This window comes from Sminthopsis crassicaudata, chromosome 2 (genome assembly GCF_048593235.1).
Source record: "Sminthopsis crassicaudata isolate SCR6 chromosome 2, ASM4859323v1, whole genome shotgun sequence".
NCBI classification, from domain to species: Eukaryota; Metazoa; Chordata; class Mammalia; order Dasyuromorphia; family Dasyuridae; genus Sminthopsis; species Sminthopsis crassicaudata.
In genome coordinates, this window is record NC_133618.1 from 612909891 (window position 1) to 612931464 (window position 21574).

The 21574-nt window shown below is 39.8% G+C and overlaps 1 protein-coding gene across 1 annotated transcript in view; it reads left to right on the forward strand.

The window, feature by feature from the left end:
• The window catches only part of ABCC2 (ATP binding cassette subfamily C member 2), a 71607-nt gene that overhangs the window by 45263 nt on the left and 4770 nt on the right, over positions 1-21574 (forward strand). The window contains exons 16-30 of the mRNA XM_074296058.1: positions 377-503; positions 1951-2127; positions 3522-3689; positions 4411-4591; positions 5958-6084; positions 6791-6932; positions 7937-8156; positions 8280-8434; positions 10564-10719; positions 11386-11585; positions 12979-13105; positions 14819-14920; positions 17007-17150; positions 17916-18074; positions 20202-20368. Coding sequence (XP_074152159.1) covers positions 377-503; positions 1951-2127; positions 3522-3689; positions 4411-4591; positions 5958-6084; positions 6791-6932; positions 7937-8156; positions 8280-8434; positions 10564-10719; positions 11386-11585; positions 12979-13105; positions 14819-14920; positions 17007-17150; positions 17916-18074; positions 20202-20368 — 2352 coding nt within the window. The remainder of the gene's footprint in view (positions 1-376; positions 504-1950; positions 2128-3521; positions 3690-4410; positions 4592-5957; positions 6085-6790; positions 6933-7936; positions 8157-8279; positions 8435-10563; positions 10720-11385; positions 11586-12978; positions 13106-14818; positions 14921-17006; positions 17151-17915; positions 18075-20201; positions 20369-21574) is intronic.

A 21574-nucleotide genomic window follows, 5' to 3' on the forward strand; every position in this document is an offset into this window, starting at 1 on the left:
AGAAATTGAGTGACTTTCCCAGTGTCACAGACTATATTTATCAGAGAGAAGACTTTAAAGCTGACTGTGCTTGATCTATGCTGCCTTTTCCCTTGCATATATTTAATAAAAGCTTGCTGAATTGAAGACATAAGCATAGCTCTGATAGAAATGAGGGAAGGAGTAATTAAGTCATGGATTTGGGAAGCTTCCAAACTTTGAAGGATATGGGTGTTCCAATGTTGGAATCTCCTTGAAATCTCTGGGCTTTGGTCCCTATCTTGATTCTCTCTGTATCTCCATTTCTATGTCTCTGTTCCTCTGTCTGTCTAAGTCTTCCTCTTTCCCTCCCTCCCTCCTTTCCTCCTTCCCCTAACTAGTTTCTTTTCTCTTTCAGTGTAACTCTGGACATTAAGACAGGCCAACTGGTAGCTGTGGTGGGAGCTGTTGGCTCTGGGAAATCCTCCCTAATGTCATCCATATTGGGAGAAATGGAGCCTGTCCATGGGCAAATCACTCTCAAGGTGAGGAAAAACATCTGGATGATGTATCTCTGACATTTGACTATAGAAGCAGAAATAAATATCTTAATGAAGTCTAAAAATTAATTTCCTTAATGAAATTAATCAAATGTCTTGACATTTTGAGTCTGAAAATTAGAAGTCACATTTGGAAGTTTCTCATTTGAAAATATTTCCTGGAGGTAAAAGTCTAGTTATAACCTCAGCCCTGGATCATTCCAAATAGAGATAAATAAATGAAAAAAAATATTTATTAACCCTTTACTATAGACAAAGTGCTGTATGAAATGATAAAGATGCATGTAGAAAACTATGGCTATCCTTGCTCTCAAGCATCTCACGTTCTAATGGAGGAGACAGCACCTATATATGGGAGGTTCCCACTTTGAAGCGGATAGAAAGGCACTTAGGATGGAATAGCAAAACAGAGAGTAATGAATTCCTCTTCCTATGTTACCTCGTTGTGACTAGAAGAGCTGCTCTTTCTGTTCTACAGCTTGACTCTTCTTCCAAAATCAGTCAGTCCAACTAGGTCAGGTTCTACTGCTAGACTATGTTAGTTTGGATATGTGTAAATCTTGAACCAAAGATTAGCTTCATTCGTTCATTTAATAAACACTTTTTTAGTACCAACTTGTGTCAGGCACTGTGCTAAGTGCTTCATTAGTGGAGACTTGATTATTTAGTGCTTCATTCCTGCTTGGGGGAGGAGTTAATAAAAGCTACAGAGAAAAGAAATCCTGGTTTTCTGACTTTAAACTTTGAGGGAATTTATGCCATTCCAGACTCTCCTCAGGTCCCTGAAGGGAGAGAAAGACTCTGGAAGGAAGCTGACATACATACTGACCCTGTGAGCCAAGGGTTATATATGACTATCCAAAAATATCATACTCTCAGAGCAATTCGATTCTGCCACTAAATAGCTCTATTGTAAGGTACAATTCTAAACAGGTCTGCTTTAGAAAAATATGCACAGCAGTTCTGTGCTATCCCAGAAGTTATTCTCTGACACTTAATTTCCATGTTTTTCTCGCTTTGCTGTAGTTCTTTTCCCTTCCTCCATCAATAGCATACATGTATTAATCTTAATCATTTAAGTCTGACTAGAATCTGGGTATTTTCAAATATATGTCCTATGCCCTTATCTCCTGAGCTTGAAATCCCCCTGTTCTTTATCCTTGGGGATCATATAGGGAAGACAAAATTTTAAAAAACAGTCATGGAATATCAAATGTGAGTGAAATGGTTGTCTTTATCTCCATGGGCACTGCAGTGAGTGCTGGCCAAGTTTCTAGATATTGGGTGCTCAAGTGGTCTCACTTCTATTTCTGTTTCTTAAAATTAGAGCTTTAGAAACATTATTCTTTTATTATATTTTTCTCTTTGCTCCTGCATTCTCATTGTTTTTAGAATTGTAACTGTCAATGTGATCTGATCTTTCTCCATCCAGGGCTCTATAGCCTACGTTCCTCAGCAATCATGGATCCAGAATGGTTCCGTGAAAGACAACATTTTGTTTGGATCCCCACTGGATGAAGAGAGATATTATCAGGTTCTAGAGGCCTGTGCTCTCCTCACAGATTTGAAAATACTGCCTGCAGGGGACCTCACTGAAATCGGAGAGAAGGTACTTGGAGCTCAAAGTGATTTGGGTGTCCTGAAATCAGAAAGAGGAAGGGTCCTTAAACATGATAGGATCATTGATCTAGGGGAAGGGAACTTAGAGTCTATCTAATACAAACTCCCTTATTTTTTTTTAGCTTTTCTAGGGTCATTTAAAAAATAATGATAGCTTTTTGTTTTTCAAAATACATGAAAAGACTGTTTTCAATGTTAACCTTTGCAAAAACTTGTGTTCTAAAATTTTCGCCCTCCCTCCTCCCCTTCCACCTCCCCTACATAGCAAATAATCCAATATAGATTAAACATGTGCAATTCTTCTAAACTTCTTCTAATCTTTTTTAAGATGAGGAAAATCAGGCCCAGAGAGAGGAATTATTTACTAAAGGTTGCAAAGGTATTAAATGGTACAATCAGGATTTTAATCCAATTCCACTGTGCCATTCTGCCATTTATTCTAGCAGTAATATTAATGGCAGTAATATTGTATTATTATATATTATGCATGTAAATATTATGTATATATCTTTATGTATCTATTATGTATAAATATACATATATATTATGTAATAGTGAGTATTTTAAAGAGTATTCTATCTCCATCACTTTATCTGTGCCTCATGACAATTTAAATGGGCACCAGTGGTAATATTTCCATATCTCACTGATCATGTGGTCCTGACCCTTCACTTCATTTTGCAGATGAATGAACTGAGGTTCATTGGTATTAAATGTCTTGCCCAGGGTCACCAAATTAAGTGTGTGGCAAGTCAAAATAAGAACATCTTATTTTGATCTTCTTTCCACTATGATGTCCTGCCTTCCTTATTAGAATGAGAGTAATGGAGGTCTCTGCACTTTTAAACCCTCACTAGAAGTCTTCCTCTTCAGCCTATCTAAGTGACTTTCAGTGTTTTGTGGTCTGTAATGACTTGGGGGGTTAAATGAGGACAACATTGTTGTGTGAGGTACAGAGCAAAGAAATTCTGAGAATAAAAGAAAGATGGGGGAACTAGCTGGTAAGGACTCAGCAGAAAAGAACAACCAAATAATTGTTTATAAGGAGCAGCTAGGTGGCAGAAGGGACAGAGGACCATCTCTGGAATCAGGAAGATTCATCTTTCTGAGTTAAAATCTGGCCTCAGACACTTAGTATCTGGGTGACCCTGAACAAATCATTTTACCCTGTTTGCCTCAGTTTCCTCATCTGTAAAATGGGCTAGAGAAAGAAAAAGTAAACCCCTCTAGTACCTCTACCAAGAAAATCCCAAATAGGTTCCAAATGGCATCACAAGGAATCAGATAGCACTGAATGATCCAACAACAAATGTGAGCTGTTATTTTTAGCTCTCTTGTGGGGTGGGGTGAACAGAAATGCCTTTTTTTTTTTTTCAATTTTAGGGTATAAACCTTAGTGGAGGGCAAAAGCAGCGCATCAGCTTAGCTAGAGCCGTCTATAACAACTCAGACATCTACATTTTGGATGATCCTCTCTCAGCTGTAGATTCTCACGTAGGAAAGCATCTTTTCAACAAAGTCATTGGCCCAAATGGGTTACTGAAGGACAAGGTAAGAATACAAAGGGGGGGAACTATGGCAGCCTTTCCTTGAATCCATCAAGAAGCATCCACTTTGTGCAAGGAATTCAATTATGGAAGATGATTTGTGCTTTTAATGAACTTAGAGGGGGTTGGGAAGACAGACAGAAAGAGAAGGAGAGAATGACAGAGGAGGGGTTGCCTCTTTGTGTATTGTAGAATTATCTTTAGTATCCTCTTGGTATAAAATCAGACACCTTGGGTTGTTTGATTTCATTGGCTAGAGCAGTGTGGATCTATTAGCTTCATCATTGGATGTCCCAACAGTTTTAGTCCCAAAAGTCTATAGTTTAAAGCTGCACTAAGACCATTGGAATTCTTTATATATCCTCTGGTCACAGATTGTATCATCCTTCCTTCACCAATCAGATATTTTGTGGATGTGAGCTCTTGATCAACAGGATAACTGAATAGGAGCAAACCCTATTGCTTCACTCGGTCAAAACAACCCAAAAATGTTAGTCCCACTAAGAGGTGGGTTAGAAGTGTTGTCTTTTTGTGCAGAGTTCAATTATTATTATTATGGACTTGAGAAAAGTTTGGAAAAGAGGCATGGTGGGGCCCCAGATTAGACTCAGAGTCCAAAGGAATTTCTTTCCTCAATTACTTTTATGGGATGGAAGATTATATTTACAGCCCAATCTTGCAGAAATGAATGATGGACTTGGAATATCCAATGATTCCTTTTGCAGACTCGAATATTGGTGACACATGGCATTCACTTCCTTCCCCAAGTGGATGAGATTGTGGTCTTGGTGAATGGTGCTGTAGTGGAGAAAGGAACCTACAGTGCTCTGTTGGCTAACAAAGCAACATTTGCCAAGAATCTGAAGCTATTTGCCAAGAAAAGCAGCTCAGAAGGAGAGGCCACAGGTACAGCAGTGAAAGTCACATAAGATACAACTGCCCCTGGGAGGTGGTAAACAGCCGGTAATGGAGTTTATTCTTCTATGTACTGAGCACACCACCTGAGGTTCCTATGAAAAAAAGAGTTTGGGATGTCCAGAGGCTTTCGTTAAGGTGCTTAAAGATTATTTATACAGACTCAGACTCCAGACTCAGTTCCTGAAACTCTGGAATACAATGAAGTATTTGAGAAGGCAGTGTATAGAAGAGCAAAAAACAAAAACAAACAAAAAAAAAAACAAAAAAAATGTATTGATGTAATCTCAATAAAACCTAAGATATATATATATAGATATATATATGTATAGATATACATATACATATTATATGTTCATCCCTTATCAAGTCAATCTCAACAGTGATACCCTGCTGGCCTTCTCCTCTGGCACATAGGTCAACTGGTTAGGGATATTACACTTCTATTGGTTTTTGTGGCTCAACCCCCAAACGTGGTAATGTCACTCCTTGGCTCTTTCTATCCTTTACTATCCATCCCCTTTAACATGTAAGTAAATTGTATTAAAAGAGGGGGGAAATATCCATAAATCAGGATCTTTTAGCTATGGTAGCAATGGAGACTGCACCCATGATTCCATAAAGAAATTCCTTTTTACCATTTGATACCTGAGACTGCTGGGCGAAAATGTATCCATCTATCCATCCATTGTGTGGATGAGAATATTGGACTTAGAGTCAGGAAGACTTCTCTGGCCTCAAACACTTAACTAGCTATGTGACCCTAAGCATTTAATCCTGTTTGGTCTGTTGCCTTATCTGTAAAATGAGCTGGAGAAGGAACCGGTGAAAACACTCCAGTATCTTTGCCAAAAAAAAAACAAAACAAAACCAAATGGGGTCATGAAGAGTCTGACTGAAGTCATGATTGAAATGACTGAACAACCATAATAATAATAATAATAATTGTCACTTACATAAGGCTTTTGGGATTGTAAAAATTGAGAGAGAGGCGTGTGAGGTAAGAATGTGTGAAGTAGAAACTGATTAAGTGACTCATCCACTCATGTCTGAGGCAGAATAAAACTCAGATCTTCCTGACTCTATTCACTGTGCCACCAAACTCTCTCCAAAATAGATTTTATCTATTTGGGAAATGCTTGGGAAAGGAAACATTCCCACCACTTTAGGGTTTACTTTGGCAAAGGGTATACAGATAACTCCTGAAACATGACTATGTTTTATATTCAGCCGGTGGGTAAAGGATAAGATCAAGATTTTCTGTGCTTCAATCTGAGGGCTTGGTATGATTTCTATAGATACAAATCCTGTTTTCTCTTTTAACATTTATTTCTATGATCTTTATGTCTATTTCTAGTAAATGAGAGTGAAAGTGAAAATGAAGATGACCTTGGATTAGTACCAAGTATGGAAGAAATTCCTAATGAAGCAGTCTCCATTACCTTAAAAAGAGAGAATAACTTTCAACGAACACTCAGTCGAAGGTTGGGAACCTGTCTTTTAGGAGTGGCCCCTGTTGCTTCCATTTTCTGACACGTGTCACCTTCCCTCTTTAGCGTAAAGGAAGGAGTCTCCATACTCTTAGCCTCAGAGTATCCTAGGTTCATACTTGAAAGGAACCCCCAAGGTCATCTAGAGTGATTTACTCATTTTATAGATGAGAGAACTGAGACAGAGAAGTTAAGCAATTTGGATAGAGTTACATGGGCAGTGAGTGAGAGAGGATTCCGATTAAGGTCCTCTGATGCTAAGTTTAATGTCATTTCCACTGTACCATTTTTTTTCTGCCTTAATGGATGGAGAAGTGGGGGAAGGCTTGAGGATGAGACTAGGGGTGTGTGTGTGTGTGTGTGTGTGTGTGTGTGTGTGTGTGTGTGTGTGTGTGTGTATGAGAGAGAGACAGAGACAGAGGAACAGAGAGAGACAGACACAGAGAGACAGAGACAGAGACAGACAGAGATGGAGACAGAGACTGACAGAGACAGAGAAAGACAAAGACAGAGTAGACCAGTAAAGGACTAAAATATCAGCACTCCTAGAATGACTGTGTAGCTCAGAATGCATCCCAAAGGAAAGTAGTTTCTCCAAATAGAGCAATAGCAGCATCTGTTAACAGGAAGTGGATTTGTGAGGCTGCCTTCATCACACCTAGATATGGTGTTTTTCTACTCTCCTTTTCTACTCCTTCAGATCCAGATCTGACAGCAACAGACAACGCAAGTCCCTCCGAAATTCCCTAAAAGTTGATAATATGAAGCCAAAGCAAAAAGAAAATGAAGAGGCTGTGAAGGGACAAAAACTAATTGAGAAAGAAACAATAGAAACTGGACAGGTAAAAACAAAACAAAACAAAAAAAAAAACCTATCACCATCAAAATAATAGTTTCTTAGCTCGGAACTTCAGGACCACAAGCATGTTGAGACCTAATGTGCATACAAGCATATTCTACTTAATTGTTAATTGTTCCTATAAAAACCTAATGATAAGTGAAATAACACCACTGAGGGCAATTAGTTCCATGGAAGCAATGTTTGTGCTCACATGAGTAAGATAGTTATGATGCTCAAGAAGGTTAATGCTGCTGGATGGTTCAAACACCATCCAAATTATGTTTCAGTCAGTTGATATTGTGGGTTGATAGGATTTGGTTGTGATATATTGATGATGTTATTGAAAAACAACATTGCATAGAGCACCAGTCCTGAAGTCAGCAGAACCTGAATTCAAATCTGGCCTCAGACACTTAACACTTCCTAGCTATGTGACCCTAGGCAAGTCATTTAACCCCAATTTCGAAAGAAAGAAAGAAAGAAAGAAAGAAAGAAAGAAAGAAAGAAAGAAAGAAAGAAAGAAAGAAAGAAAGAAAGAAAGAAAGAAAGAAAGAAAGAAAGAAAGAAAGAAAGAAAGAAAGAAAGAAAGAAAGAAAGAAAGAAAGAAAGAAAGAAAGAAAGAAAGTTTCTCTTCCCTTTGTGCTCGCCCCTCCCGAAAAAACATACAATCTCCATGGAACCACTGATCTGGTGGGTGTTTGGTTTGATGGGCATTTGGACATTTGACCAATGGCTTGACCAATATTCAGGCACCATGGGAAAATGCCTGGGAAACTTTACTACCAGCCTCTCTTCTTGTCAAGGCTGTTGGGCTTGCTCCTGATTACTATTGTAGGCAGATCCTAATCACAAAGGTGAAAGGGGATCTCCTATTGATGAGAAGTATAGTGATGGTAATGATGATGGTGGTGATCATGATGAGGAGGAGGAGGAAGAGGAGGGTGGTAATTACATCCTCATGGTGGTGGTGATGATGATAATGATGGTTGTGTGGCGGCTTTCCAGGTGAAGTTTTCTGTATTCCTGAAGTACCTGAATGCAATGGGATGGTGGTTTATCACCTTCATTCTCCTTGCTTATATGGCAAATTCTGTGGCTTTCATGGGATCCAACTTCTGGCTCAGTGAATGGACCAATGACTCCAAGGACTATATGAATAAAACCTATCCAACCTCTCAGCGGGATTTGAGGATCGGAATTTATGGAGTGCTGGGATTTGCTCAAGGTTGGTCTGAGAATTCCCTCAATAGAAAATGAAGTATCTCATATCTCTGGGCTGGAGAAGAGGATTGGGGTAACTTTTCTCTACCCAGAGCAAGATATTGATTGGAGTCATAAACATTTTTAGGTTTCTTTGTGCTTTTGGCAAGTTTCCTGTCTGCCTATGGTTCCTTACATGCTTCCCAAACCCTGCACTTGCAGCTGCTAGACAACATCCTTCGAGCGCCCATGAGTTTTTTTGACACCACACCCACAGGCAGGATTGTGAACAGGTTTGCCAATGTGAGTACTTGGAAGGCAGTTGGCCTTTCTGAGATTCAAAGGTCCTTTGACTTTATCCCCCTCTGTTTCTTATAGCAGTGAAGCAAAGGTGAAGAGCCTGGCCACAGCTATGGAACAAGACCAGGAATCTTTAAGCCCTTGTGTTGAAGCAAGAGGTGTCCTTTAAAAAATGAAGGAGGAAGGAAGGAAGGGAGGAAGGAAGGAAGGAAGGAAGGAAGGAAGGGAGGAAGGAAGGAAAGAAGGAAGGAAGGAAGGAAGGAAGGAAGGAAGGAAGGAAGGAAGGAAGGAAGGAAGGAAGGAAGGAAGGAAGGAAGGAAGGAAGGAAGGAAGGAAGGAAGGAAGGAAGGAAGGAAGGAAGAAAAAGAGAAATTATGGAAGGAGGAAAGGAAAGATGGAAGAAAGAGAAGGATGGAAGGAAAGAAGAAAGGGAGGAAGGAAGAAAAAGAAAAGAAGTCTGTCAATTCCTTTAACAATTTATATCAGAATGTGGTCTAGGGCATACAACATATATACAGCTAAATCAATTCAGACTACTCTGAGGAATAATAAATAGTTGAATGGATTAGTCTCACCCTTTGTGGAAGGGTGAAGAAAGCTTAAAGGAAGATAATGATTTTAAAAGACAAAGGAGAGAGAAGAGTATTCCTGACATAGGAAAAGTTTGTACAAATATCTCAAGTGGCTTATGCAATGTTGAATGGGTCCAATTTGGCTGAAACCCTGTATGCAAAATAGAGTAATATAAAATAAAATAAAATATATATATAAAATAAAGTCTGGAAAGGTTGGCTGGAATCTAATGGCAGAGGGCCTTTAAAAAGTACAGTTGAGGAAGTGTATTTTATCCTAGGTGAATTAGAAAACCAGATTTTGAACAAAAAAGTAGCATAGTCAAAATTGCTTCTCAAAGATCATTTTAGAAACTCAATGGAAAATGGATTGGAGAAGGGAGAAATTGAAGGCTGAGAGACCAATCAGAGGCTATGAAAGTAGTCCAGATGAGGGCTGGGGAGCACCTGATATAATGCAGGAGCTATGTGAGTGGAGAAAGGGGGAGGAATATGAGAGGTGTTCTGGTAGAGTCAACAGAATTTGATAATTAGTTGGATATAGGTGCTGAAAATTAAGGGATTAAAATATTTCAAAACTGGCTGGATAATTATGATCTCAATACAGCCCGAAAAGTTTCTAAATAGAGTAGGCTTATGAGACCACCAACTATGAAGATTTATTAGAGGATCTTGGCACAATTGAAAGACTGCAAAAAAACTTTGATTTGATTCCTGGCTCTGCCACTTATTACTTTTGTGACCCCTTTGGGTCTAAGTTTCCTCATCTGTAAAAATTAGTAAGATTGGAATGACTTCTAAAGACCCTTGCAGTTCTATTATCTCTCCTCCTATAAGAGAAATGGGCCCAAGATTGAACCTTGAGAGGCACCAACAGGCAGGAATAGTATGAGAAACCAGCAAAAGGGATTCACAAGAATTGGTCAAAGAGGTAGGGGAATAGAGTGCCATTGAGGGAACTGTAACCAGGTGGCTGGCTAAGTCAAAAACAGATAGATGAAGGAGTCTGAGGAATAAGAAAAGGCCTTTGAATTTAATATTTAAAAGATCATTGTGGGGCAGCCAGATGGTATCTGGAGTCAGGAGGACCTGAGTTCAAATCCAACCTCAGGCACTTATTAACTCTGTGACTCTGGACAAGTCATTTAAATTTAATTGACTCTAAAAAAATATGACAACAAAAAATCATCAGTAACCTTGGTGGAGGAAATCATTTGCCTACTAGCATTTGCCACCATCTAATGAAAGAAAATTAAACTGCTCTTTTCTGGGGGAGAGTTTTGGAAAAGCCTTTCCAGAACTGAGAAAGCCAATAGCATGAGCACTCATGATTTATTTATATGCTTACCTTCCATTGTAAAAGGCGGGGAGAGGAAATGATTGTCATGAATAAAGAGTAAAAAGAATGGATGGAAGGATAAAGACATCACTTTCTCTAAAAAGAGATGAAAGCAAAAGCAGAAATAGAAAATCTTTTTTTTTAAAAAGAGTGAGGGGGTGGGTGGGAAAGGCCCTGAGGAATAATATCTCATCATTATTTCTTCACTCCATATTGCCCAGGACATTTCTACAGTGGATGACACCATACCTACATCCCTCCGAAGTTGGATCATTTGCTTCTTGAGCATCATCAGTACCCTTGTCATGATCAGTGCAGTTACCCCAGTTTTCATCATCATCATCGTCCCTTTGGCCATCGTTTATATCTTAGTACAGGTAGAGACTTCCCACTTACTGCTGAGGCTCGAAGCCAGTCACACCTTCTCTCAGTTTTCTAAAGGCTCCTCCAGAGGGGCTGCTCTTCTGCTTGCCCTTCACTCTTCTTCAGCTCCTTTCCCTTTTCATTAGAATATTCATATCAAGAAGCTGAGACTAGAAGGCCCCTGTGACCAAGGTGTTCAGCATCCATCCTGGACTTCACCATTGTTGAGAAAAGCAAGACTGTATCAGGAAATAGAAGTGGAATAGAATCAAAATGATTCTGTCCAGCTATCACATTACAGATTACTAGAGAGATTGTGTCGTGGATAGAGTACAAGCTTTCTCTGTAGTGAAGGAACTGCTAGCATTCCTGCAGAGAAGGTAGACCTCTTTCTGTGGCCTGTGCCATCCTAAAAGTGGGCATCAAGCTGGACTCCAACATGTAATCACTTCTAGGCTAATGTCATCATCCCTTACTCTGCACATGTATATGGACATGCCACCCCCACTTTTCTCATATTTCCTTGCTTTCCTCTCCTCCCCCCACTTCTCTGATTATAACATGGAGGCTCCAACCTGGCACACACTGACCACAGTACCACCAGAACCAGGAGGAGGGACATGACTTGACTTTCTGCTACCTGTGCCCCCTTTATTCTGCAACTGGCTTTATGCTTCCAGAGATTCTACGTGGCCACCTCCCGCCAGCTGAGACGTCTGGACTCGGTCACCAAGTCTCCAATATACTCCCACTTCAGTGAAACGGTCTCGGGTTTGTCTATAATCAGGGCCTTTGAGCATCAGCAGCGTTTTCAGAAGCACAACGAAAACTTAATCGATACCAACAAGAAATGCGTCTTTTCCTGGATCATTTCCAATAGGTGAGGAGCATATCTAGTCTGGAATCATGCTTTTGAATTCTTTAAGCTTGGTACTGATTACAGATCGACATGGTGGAATCAGTAGTTGTTATTGATTATTTTTAATGTAATATTTAAATATAATTTATATATTTTAATATATTTTTAAAAATAAGAAATGAGAAAAATGTACCTTCCTCCTCTCTTCACAGAGGTAAGGGACTATGGGTCAACTATATTACATATATCGCCAGATATGACCAATGTATTCACTCACTGGCTTTGTTATATATTTTTTTCTTTTTTAATCTTTGTTATAAGGGAGGACTTGCTAGGGAAAAGGCATATAGTTTGAAATAAAGGTGATGTGGAAATAAAAATTATAAACAAAAATAAGGTTTATAAAAACCCAAATTGCTTTAACAAAAATATGTTCCTGGTATGTAATACATTGTTGTATATTGTGGGTTTTTTTTTATCTGTCTGCTTCCCCCTTGAATAAAAGTAGATTTATCCATTTGATGTAGGAAAATTATTTTGTATTCAGGAGTGGAGCGGAAGGAGAGTAGAGAGGACAGAATATTCCTATAAAAACCTAGAGGGCTCATATCTTTTGAATGAGAGGGCCTATTCTAGGTAAGACACCTGCTGAACTTGAAGACCTGATTAGGGTTGAGGTGTCCCAGCGATCTTTTTAAGGATTTAGTGGGGAGTTGAAGATAGGTAAGGAGGCAGGTTGGAGCTCCTTGGGTTATTTGTTTTTGGAGGTACAGGCAGTAAGAGGGGGTGAAGGTGGGGAACACCAAGAAGTCAGGAACTTTATTGTAAAGGGAAGCAATGAGTACTTAGGGCCAAGAAGATACTTCAATGTATGGGGTTTGAAGTCCGGTTGTAAATGACACAATCAAACAGGAAATCAAACCAAACCCCACAGGAATTACAGGGTGCTTTGATTTAAGTGAACAATAATTTGTCAAATAAGCACAGCTTTACAGAACAGACCAATTAGGAAGTGAATGTTGTATTAAAGGACTTTAAACAACATTCTCTTTCCCTTCTTTAAAATCAGATTGATTTTATTTCTTTCATTCGTTTATTTGGTGGCTAAATGTCTCTCTGGTGCATTTGTATCCCTGGTAATTAGCACAGTGCTTGGCATACAGTAAGCATGTAATAGATGCTTTTTATTAGTCATCTGTGATCTCCTGTCCCCACTACAGGACTCCTTTTCCAATGTTTGATTTCTTTGCAGTCAGGTTCACTTTACACAACTTCCATTTACACACAATGTTTTAGAGACCCAGGAGCGTCTCCTGTATCTTCCTCCTAAGCAGCCCCAAACTCTGCTCTTTGAAGCTGCCTCAGGGTGGGGTGCATCCCACAGCCCTTCCCTCTCGGTCCTGTTTCCCCACAGGTGGCTGGCGATTCGACTGGAGCTGGTCGGGAACCTGGTGGTGTTCTTTTCCGCCTTGCTGGGCGTCATTTACAGAAAAGACTTGAAAGGGGATTCCGTGGGCCTGGTGCTGTCCAACGCGCTCAATGTGAGTCTGAAGTTTCAGGGTGTGAGCAGCCACCACCACCTGTGGCTTTGCAGCCAGGGCTCTACCGAGTCCATGCCCGGGGCTGGCTGTCAGCATCCTTGGCAGAGACCTAGAGGTAGATCCAGAGGAAGGGTCCAGAACTCCCTGTCTACAGCCCGTCCCTAGTCACATTCACACCTCCCGGCCAGTGGCTAAAGAGCTAGGAGTCAGGAAGGCTTGAGTGTGACCCCTGGCTCTGGGTTACTCTCTTTCTCATAGTTTTCTCTTTATAAAATAGAATAATAGGAGCACCTGCCTCTCAGGTGCTCGGGATCAAACAAAATACGTGCAAATTACTTTCTAAACCTTACAGTGCTATATCCATCCCAGTTATGGCTATTTGCATTATTAATCCATCAATTAATTAATCAAAAACATTTTAAACATGCCAGGCACTGTGCTAAATACTGTTAATTACTCCTTACTATTTCTATAGCATTCATTCAATTACTATTGAGATCCTGTGCTGTCCAACATACAGTACAAAGGTGTATGGGAAAAATGAGTCCTTGCCCCCAGGGAGATTATATTCTAATAACTAAAATCATGGTATCCCGTGGCATTCCACTAACTGACAGAAAACACCTCTGGGGTCATCCTTTTTATATACTATTATATTGCCACTTGACATCAAGGTGACCCAGCAATATCCTTGTGAAAACAGCAAGGATCTTGGGATAGATCCAACATAACCGTAATAGTGTTAATTATAATAACAACAATAATCTATTAATATTTAAGTAATACATAATACATTTAAGCAATACATATTATGTAAATATATTAAATATTTAAATAAATATACATACATTCATAAATATATAAATTAAATATACTAAAAATATAGTATTTTAAAATTTGCAAAGCATTTTACATGTTGTCCCATGATTCTTATAACAATCCTATAATATAGAGGTTATTATTAATTTTAATTTTGCAAATGGGGCTTAGATAGACTAAGTGACTTCCTCAGGGACCCAGATTAGTAAGAATCTGAATCAGGTTTTTAATTTACATTCTCTTGCCTCCAAGTCCAACCCTATTGACTGTATCACCTGTGAAGCAGATAAAGGCAACATATAGGAGTGCTCTTGTTATATATAGACCCTTAGAAACAAAGCCTGGGAGAGCTGGACTTAGGAATTGTTCTAGTCAGACTTCCTGGAAGTGCCTGTAGTCAGTTAGTGAATTGCTTAAAATTACAAGAGTAATTGGTGGCAGAAATGTGGCTACAATTCAGCTTTCCTGATTGCCCATCCAAATAGCTTTCCAATGTTCCCTATGGCTTTTAGGCTCAAATGTTTGCCCTTACCCTGGTGAAGGAGAGCAACTAGGAGGAGGTAGAGAAGAACATTTTCATCCGCTAAGTCTTTAATCTTGTGAATCTATCCTTCAGACTTTCTCTAAGAAGCTTTCTTTGAGCATTCTCAACACACTCCTCATGGACATGAATAGCAACATTTCTGAAATTCCTTCTTCTCTTTCAGTCAGTAATGCTGTGTCATCCTGGGTTCCTTGAACTGGGAACTGCTTCATCTAGATATTGATTGTGTTTTTCACTTTACTTAGCATAGTAGTAAGCACAGAAAACAACAAATATATGCTTGTTGATAAGGCCGATGGAGCAAGTTTTTGGGTCAGAGGCCATCTTCTTATCTTCTGGTCTTGGTGCAGATTACACAAACTCTGAACTGGCTGGTGAGGATGACTTCTGAACTGGAAACCAATATTGTGGCTGTTGAGCGCATCAATGAGTACATCAAAGTAAAAAATGAGGTAAGAAACAATTAGAGAGAAAAGGCTTACATAGACTTTGTCCTTTATAGATTTTTGCTTTTCTACTACCTCTTTCCATCTTTATTTTCCCATCATCTCTCTTTTTTTGTCATCAATAATTTTATTTTATTTCATTAATAACAGCTTTTATTTTCAAAACACATGCAAATGTTTAGCATATATTGGATTACTTGCCATGTAGGGGAGGAAGTGGGGAGGGAAGGAGGAAAATTTTGTAACACAAGGTTTTGCAAGGGTGAATGTTGAAAAATTATCTCTGCATATATTTTGAAAATAAAAAGCTTTAATTTTAAAAAATGGGGGAAAAAACACATGCAAAGATAGCCTTCAACATTCACCCTTGCAAAACTCTGTGCTCCAAATTCCTCTCCCTCCCTTTCACCTCTCTTTCCTGTTAGTTCTCAAATTCCTTGCCTCCTGTGAAAACAGGTTAGAATATTTGAATTTTAGGATTATTAAAACAATATGGTTGACAACTATAAAAATAGAAGCTGAATGCTGGATAATGATCCCTCTTAAGCTTGCCCCCAATGAAAAGATAGAAAATCGTACCATCCTCCCTTTTTTATACCAGTAGGGACTATAGGGATGGGACACAGCAAACATTGTCAAAATTGGTTGATATGTGAGTTAGTTTTGCTGCTCTTCCTTCTCCTCCACCCCCAAACTTAAAAAAAAAAAATTGTTAGAAAGTTTGGTTCTCTGGGTGGAGGCTGCTACTACATTAAGTTTTTAGATTTGAGTTATAAGGAATCTTTTAAGTGAAAGAACCATGGAAGAAATGGGGAGGGAGGGACATTCCGGTATGTTAATTCTAATCCAGAGACCCAAAATGCTGTCTGCTAAATGTTCCATCTTCCAATGATGAGTTCAAGTCTCCTTTTCTCCAGGAAGCCTTCTCTGACAATTTCCTCCCATGTGGAATATTCCTCTCTCAACTCTTACTTTGTACTTTATTGTTCTTGGCTATTTCCATGTAGATCTTTTCTTTCCTTAAAAGCAATTAATAGAAGGCATTATTGAATCCGTAGTCCACTTAGAAGAGGGAGGAATACATTCAGAAATGTAGATAATGTAAAACCAAAAGTCATCAATATTTTCTTAAGTCAGTATTGTCTCAAATTGGTTGGTTGACTTATAATGAAACCAAAACTGTTCAAATTCCCCTCTAAATTTCACATAAAATTGTTCTGGGGGAAAAGGTTTTCCCAGGTATTTTTTTTTTCAAGACATTTAAGGAGTTTGACTTTTTCAACTTGGGAATAGAAATTAGATTTGTGGCTCCTTTATTACTGGTCCTTCATTCTCAAAAAGGACAAATGACATCACCCTCATGTGAATCATTAATGAATTGGATTTAAAAGGGAGATTGGGAATTTTTATAATGGGATTCATCAAGTGGAGCTTTGTGATGAAGACTGACAGTTTCCTAGGCTTTAGTGGTTGAGCTGGAGTTGACAAGAGAGTGGGACAATCATGAATCCAGTCCAAGCCATGTCAATGGGCAAGGAGACTCAACATCCTGGTTTGAGAAGCTAGAATTCTGGGTTATGGTTGTCTGCCATTCTCCCAAACAGATCCAAGTCGGAGAAATCTGTCAAGTGATAAAAATTATATAGGAGTTTCAATTCAGGGGAGACAGAGAAATGTAGAATTTGGAAATATAAAGGAATTTATGAATCATCTTTGACTTTGAGATGAAGAAACTGAAACTCAGAAAGGGGGATACTGAAGTTCATCCAGGAACCACCTAGCAGAGCTGGTAGTTGAACCCAGATCCTTACAGAGCAGATTTTTCAATTCAGTATGCTCCTTTTAGAAGAGGTTCTTAAGGAGATGGGAGATTGCAGGTGTGAATGTTATATAGGTTGTCAGAATCTGGTGGGATGTGAGTTAATTTTGCTGACTTTTTTTTCCTCCTCTTCCTTTTATCATAAGGGATGGTTCACTGGTGAGGGGAAGGGGGAAGGATATATTTGGAAATAAAGGTGATGTAAAAACAGAAGATATTAATAACAATTTTTTAAGTTGGTGCTGAGACTTCTATAATTGGATTTTTGCTCAGGCCCCCTGGATAACAGAGAAGAGACCCCCAGATGACTGGCCCAGCAAAGGGGAGATCCATTTCTCTAATTACCAAGTGCGCTATCGCCCTGAGCTGGAACTGACATTGCACGGGATAACCTGCCACATTGAGAGTGCCGAGAAGGTAATAATAGCAGCGCTAAGGTGGGGGCTGTCTGGAAAAAAGATCAGAGTTTGCTTAATAACCAGAAAGAGGTTTAGGGACCCCTTCCTTGGGGGGCTGAAGTTAGAGATTGTTCTGCCTGTCCTCAAGGACAAAAAGAAGCCTGCTCCCACAGACAGACTGCAGAACTTCAAAAAGACCTGGGCCTTTCTCCACTTCCTCTCCCAATTTCCAAGAGTTCTTCCCGTGGTTTCTTTCTTTTTGGGGGGAAAATAATTGGGGTTAAGTGCAAGTATCTGAGATAGGATTTGAATTCCCTGTATTCTATTCACTGCACCTCCTCCCTGTCTCAACCCATGGCTTCTTGATTTGTTGTCCTGCTTCCCTACCAGGCAGAAAGGGAAGCCATAAGGAGGAGAGTAACTGGAGAAATAACTAGGGTGTGATATACTACTTTTTTCCCCAAACCTGAAGGAACTACCTGTCCTAGGTTAAAATATTTTTCTGGAAACTATACTATCAATGAGGTCCCAAGGACAATTTTAAGAAGAGAATCCTTTGGTGCAGGAAACAGGGAGGTGAGGCGCCCTGTCCTGTGGAGAGAAAGGAACCATTTCTTTGGGGATGATTTAGTAGAGCCCTTGGCTTAGGCTTGGTCAAAGGTGAGGAACTCAGGGAAGAACTTTGCAAAGGGCCAGGAACTGCTTCTCTCATGATAGCATGGGGGCCACAGGCAAATAAAATTTCTTCTTAAGTATAAACTCAAAGAAAGATTCTCTTTTACAGGTTGGTGTAGTGGGCAGGACAGGGGCTGGGAAGTCTTCCCTTACCAGCTGCCTCTTCAGGATCTTAGAAGCTGCAGGAGGCCAGCTCACAATTGATGGACTAGATATTGCCTCCATTGGGCTCCATGATCTCCGAAACAAATTGACCATCATCCCTCAGGTGAGTTGTGGAAGCCTTCCTCTCATCCCTCTCTCCTTTAGCTACCTTTGGGAGGTCCACAGGACTTTTGTCAAATCCTTACTTCTTTCCCTGATCCCTAGTGCAGATGAAAGGATGTTTTCATTAGTGGAGATGATCTGATCATCTCCTGGGGCTCCCAGTCTTCCAAGTCCTCATCTCTGGCAGATTGTTAGCAAGGAGCAGGACAAGGAGTCTCCCGAGCTGCCAATTATGTCTGAAGCACTCATCTCTGCTTTGTGGAAAATCTGGAAAGCTTGGCTATTACGATCAGATCCCAGCTTTCTAAACCAGTGAACAAATCATCCTTGTGTGGTCGAGAAGATGTATGCCCCTGGGGGACAGACACTGACTTTTTAGTTTAGTTTAGTTTGCTTTTCTTTGTATTCCCAGTGCTCAGCAAGGTACCCAGAACACAGTGGCTGGTGTTTCCAGAGCAGCATCTTCAGCTTCTCCCCTTCCCTCCTTACTTCTTTACCTCTTCCATCCCATTTAACCAATCGTTCTTTGTCAGGAAGTGTGTAGCATCCTTCATCACTGGCCTGGAATCATGACTAGTAATTGTTATTCAGAACTCAAGTCTTTCAAGGTTGTTTCTATGATGTTATTTTGGAGTGGCTCTTATTCTTATTTTTGAATCATTTCCTTGGAATCTTGGAATGCAAAGTACTTTGTAAACCGTATACATCATTAATCTATCACCTTCTTAAACTCTATAACTTTTTTTAAGAGTAGCAGCAAAAAACAAAAACAAAAGTTAAGATTTAGTAAACAACCAGTAGGTGGCAGTAACTAAACACTTTACTACCATTATTAATCAGCATTTCTTTAGCTCTTTTGTAGCATTTGCAAGGGATTTTGAAATCTTAGTATTAGTATTCTTGCCCTTTTCCATGGCCCACACTAGGAATATTTTCTCCACTTGATAAAGGAGAGGTATGTCAGGAAACCACATAATCTCATAATTGGAAGAGATCTCAGAAGGAATCTAATCCAGTATTTTTCAAACTTTTTGATCTGAGAATCTCAACATTTTATGAAGATTCCAATAAACATTTGTCTATGTGCATTTCAACTACTGATATTTGCCATAATTGAAATTAAAACTGATAAAATTTTAAAATATGATTTATTCATCAAAAATGACTTATTAATATAAAAACATTTTAATGAAAAATAATTTTTCCAAAAAAAAAATTAGTGAATGACATTGCTTTACATATTGTGAATCTCTTTAACGGCTGTCTTCATAGAAGACTACACATTCCATACATTGCATTATGTTGTTTCGGTTGAAGTATTTGAAGAAAATTTGGCCTCAAACAAATATGTAGTTTGAAAAAGGAGTCTGGATTTTAAAAGGAAAATTACATCTCAGTAGTATACTGAAAGAGTCTGGGCCTTGGGATTTGCAGATAACACTTTGAGAATTGCTTATCTAGTGTAACTCTATATCTGAACAATGGGCCCTCTACTTGGGGTCATCCCTGCCTAGGCAGGATTCTAACTCCCAGACTCTTTAAGTCCAGCGTTTCCCAGGATCCCCACTAAATCTGTTTTCTCCAAACAGAATATCCCAACAACCAAACAATGAATAAGCATCTACTAAGCTGGAGTCAGGGAGACCCAAATGGGGCCTCTGGACACCTGAGGCTCTCAAGTCTTGTAACGCGTCAGTTTCCTCATCTGTTCAATGGGAGTAATAGTAACATGAGGCATTTGTAAAAGCGCTTAGCACATAGTAGTAAATGCTCATTTCCTTCCCTTATAGCTTTGAATATTCTGTTTTCTGGCCTCAATCCTATAAACATCAGCCTAAATTTGGTTAAAAAGTTGGCCGTCTTAACGAAGGACTGACTCTGTCAGGGCTGGGCCCCAGAGGTACAAAACACACGAAACAAACCTTTTCAGCTCTCCTGCCTCTGCTTCCCCTTGGGAGAGACCACCGGCTTTAGCGGATGAAATAGGGGACTTAGCTCGCGAATGCAGTTCTCCGCGCCTGTCCTCTCTGGGACCCCCCCCTTTCTGAAGTGCCCGAGATTTCGTGCCAATCTGGGCACTGCCTGCCAGCCTGCACTGACTCCTCTAATTGCCCCTTGCTTTCTGCAGGACCCCATCCTGTTCTCCGGAAGCCTGAGGATGAATCTGGATCCTTTCAACAAGTACTCGGATGAAGAGGTCTGGAAGGCGCTGGAGCTGGCTCACCTGAAGTCCTACGTGGAAGGCCTGCCGCAGGGTCTGGGCTATGAAGTGAGCGAGGCTGGGGACAACTTCAGGTGAGTCCCCCACCTCGGACCAGCTTCCTCTCAAGGCGGCCATCAGCCCCAAAGGGGAAGCGACTTTTTCCTTCCCTCTCACTCCCTGCCAGACCCGCTTGTTGCTGGGAGGGGAACGGAGCCAGCCCCGAAGCCAGGTGTCCTGTTTATAGCATCATCTCTTCCCATAAACGAGGATTAAAAAGAGCGACCTGAACAAAAGCAGCTTTTCCCAGCAGGTCGGGTAGGAAAGATGAGGCCCGTTAGGGGGAGGAGCTGACGAGCCTTCCATCTCCGCACCCAGCGGCCTAGGATGGCCTTCCCCAAGCCGAGGATTTTAAGATACTTTACTAAGGATGCTCACGGAGGGAGGCTCACAACCAGCGGGTCTGACTCACCTGAATCTGGCCAAGTCCCCTGAGACATCTCAGACTAAAACTATCAGTGACAAGAGTGGATCTCTGAGATCTGTTTCTGCCAGTGCATTGTCTTCTTGCTGGCAGAAGAGCAGGATTTCACTTATCTGCTCCAGCTTCTGGCAGGGACCTTGTTGGGGCCATCTGATGTCATGACTGAGGCTGGTGTAGTTTCAGATGGAGCATAAGATGGTATAAGAATTCTTTCCTAGCAGCCTGCAGAATTCTCTCTGTTGAGTTACTTATTGGAAAATCATACCAAAAGAAAAAATGGCACCCAGAACAGTAAATATGTTGAAATTTAGGCTTCCTAACTTAAATGCTAATTAGAAATTAAAAAAAAAAATCCCCCAGTTACATTTAAAACATTTTTCTTACATTTGTTTTTAAAACTTAAAAAAATAATTAAAAAAAATTTTTAATTAAAAAACACTTTTGAGTTCCACATTTTCTCCCTTATCTCCACCCCAGCCCCCTTTAAGAAAGCACATGTGAAATTATTCAAAACATTTCCATAAAAGGCATGTTGTGAAAGAAAAACTATATACATACATACATATATATATATATATATATATATATATGCTTCAATCTATATACAGTTCTTTCTCTGGGAATGGACAGGATTTTTTCACCATAAGACCTTCAGAACAGTTGTGAATCATTATATTGCTAAGAATAGCAAAGTCATTTACATCTGACCATCTAAGAACATTGCTATTATTTTGTACACAATACATTTCACTTTGCTTGAGTTCATGGATTTTCCAGGTGTTTTGAGAGTATTCTGCTCTTCATTTCCCACAGACAA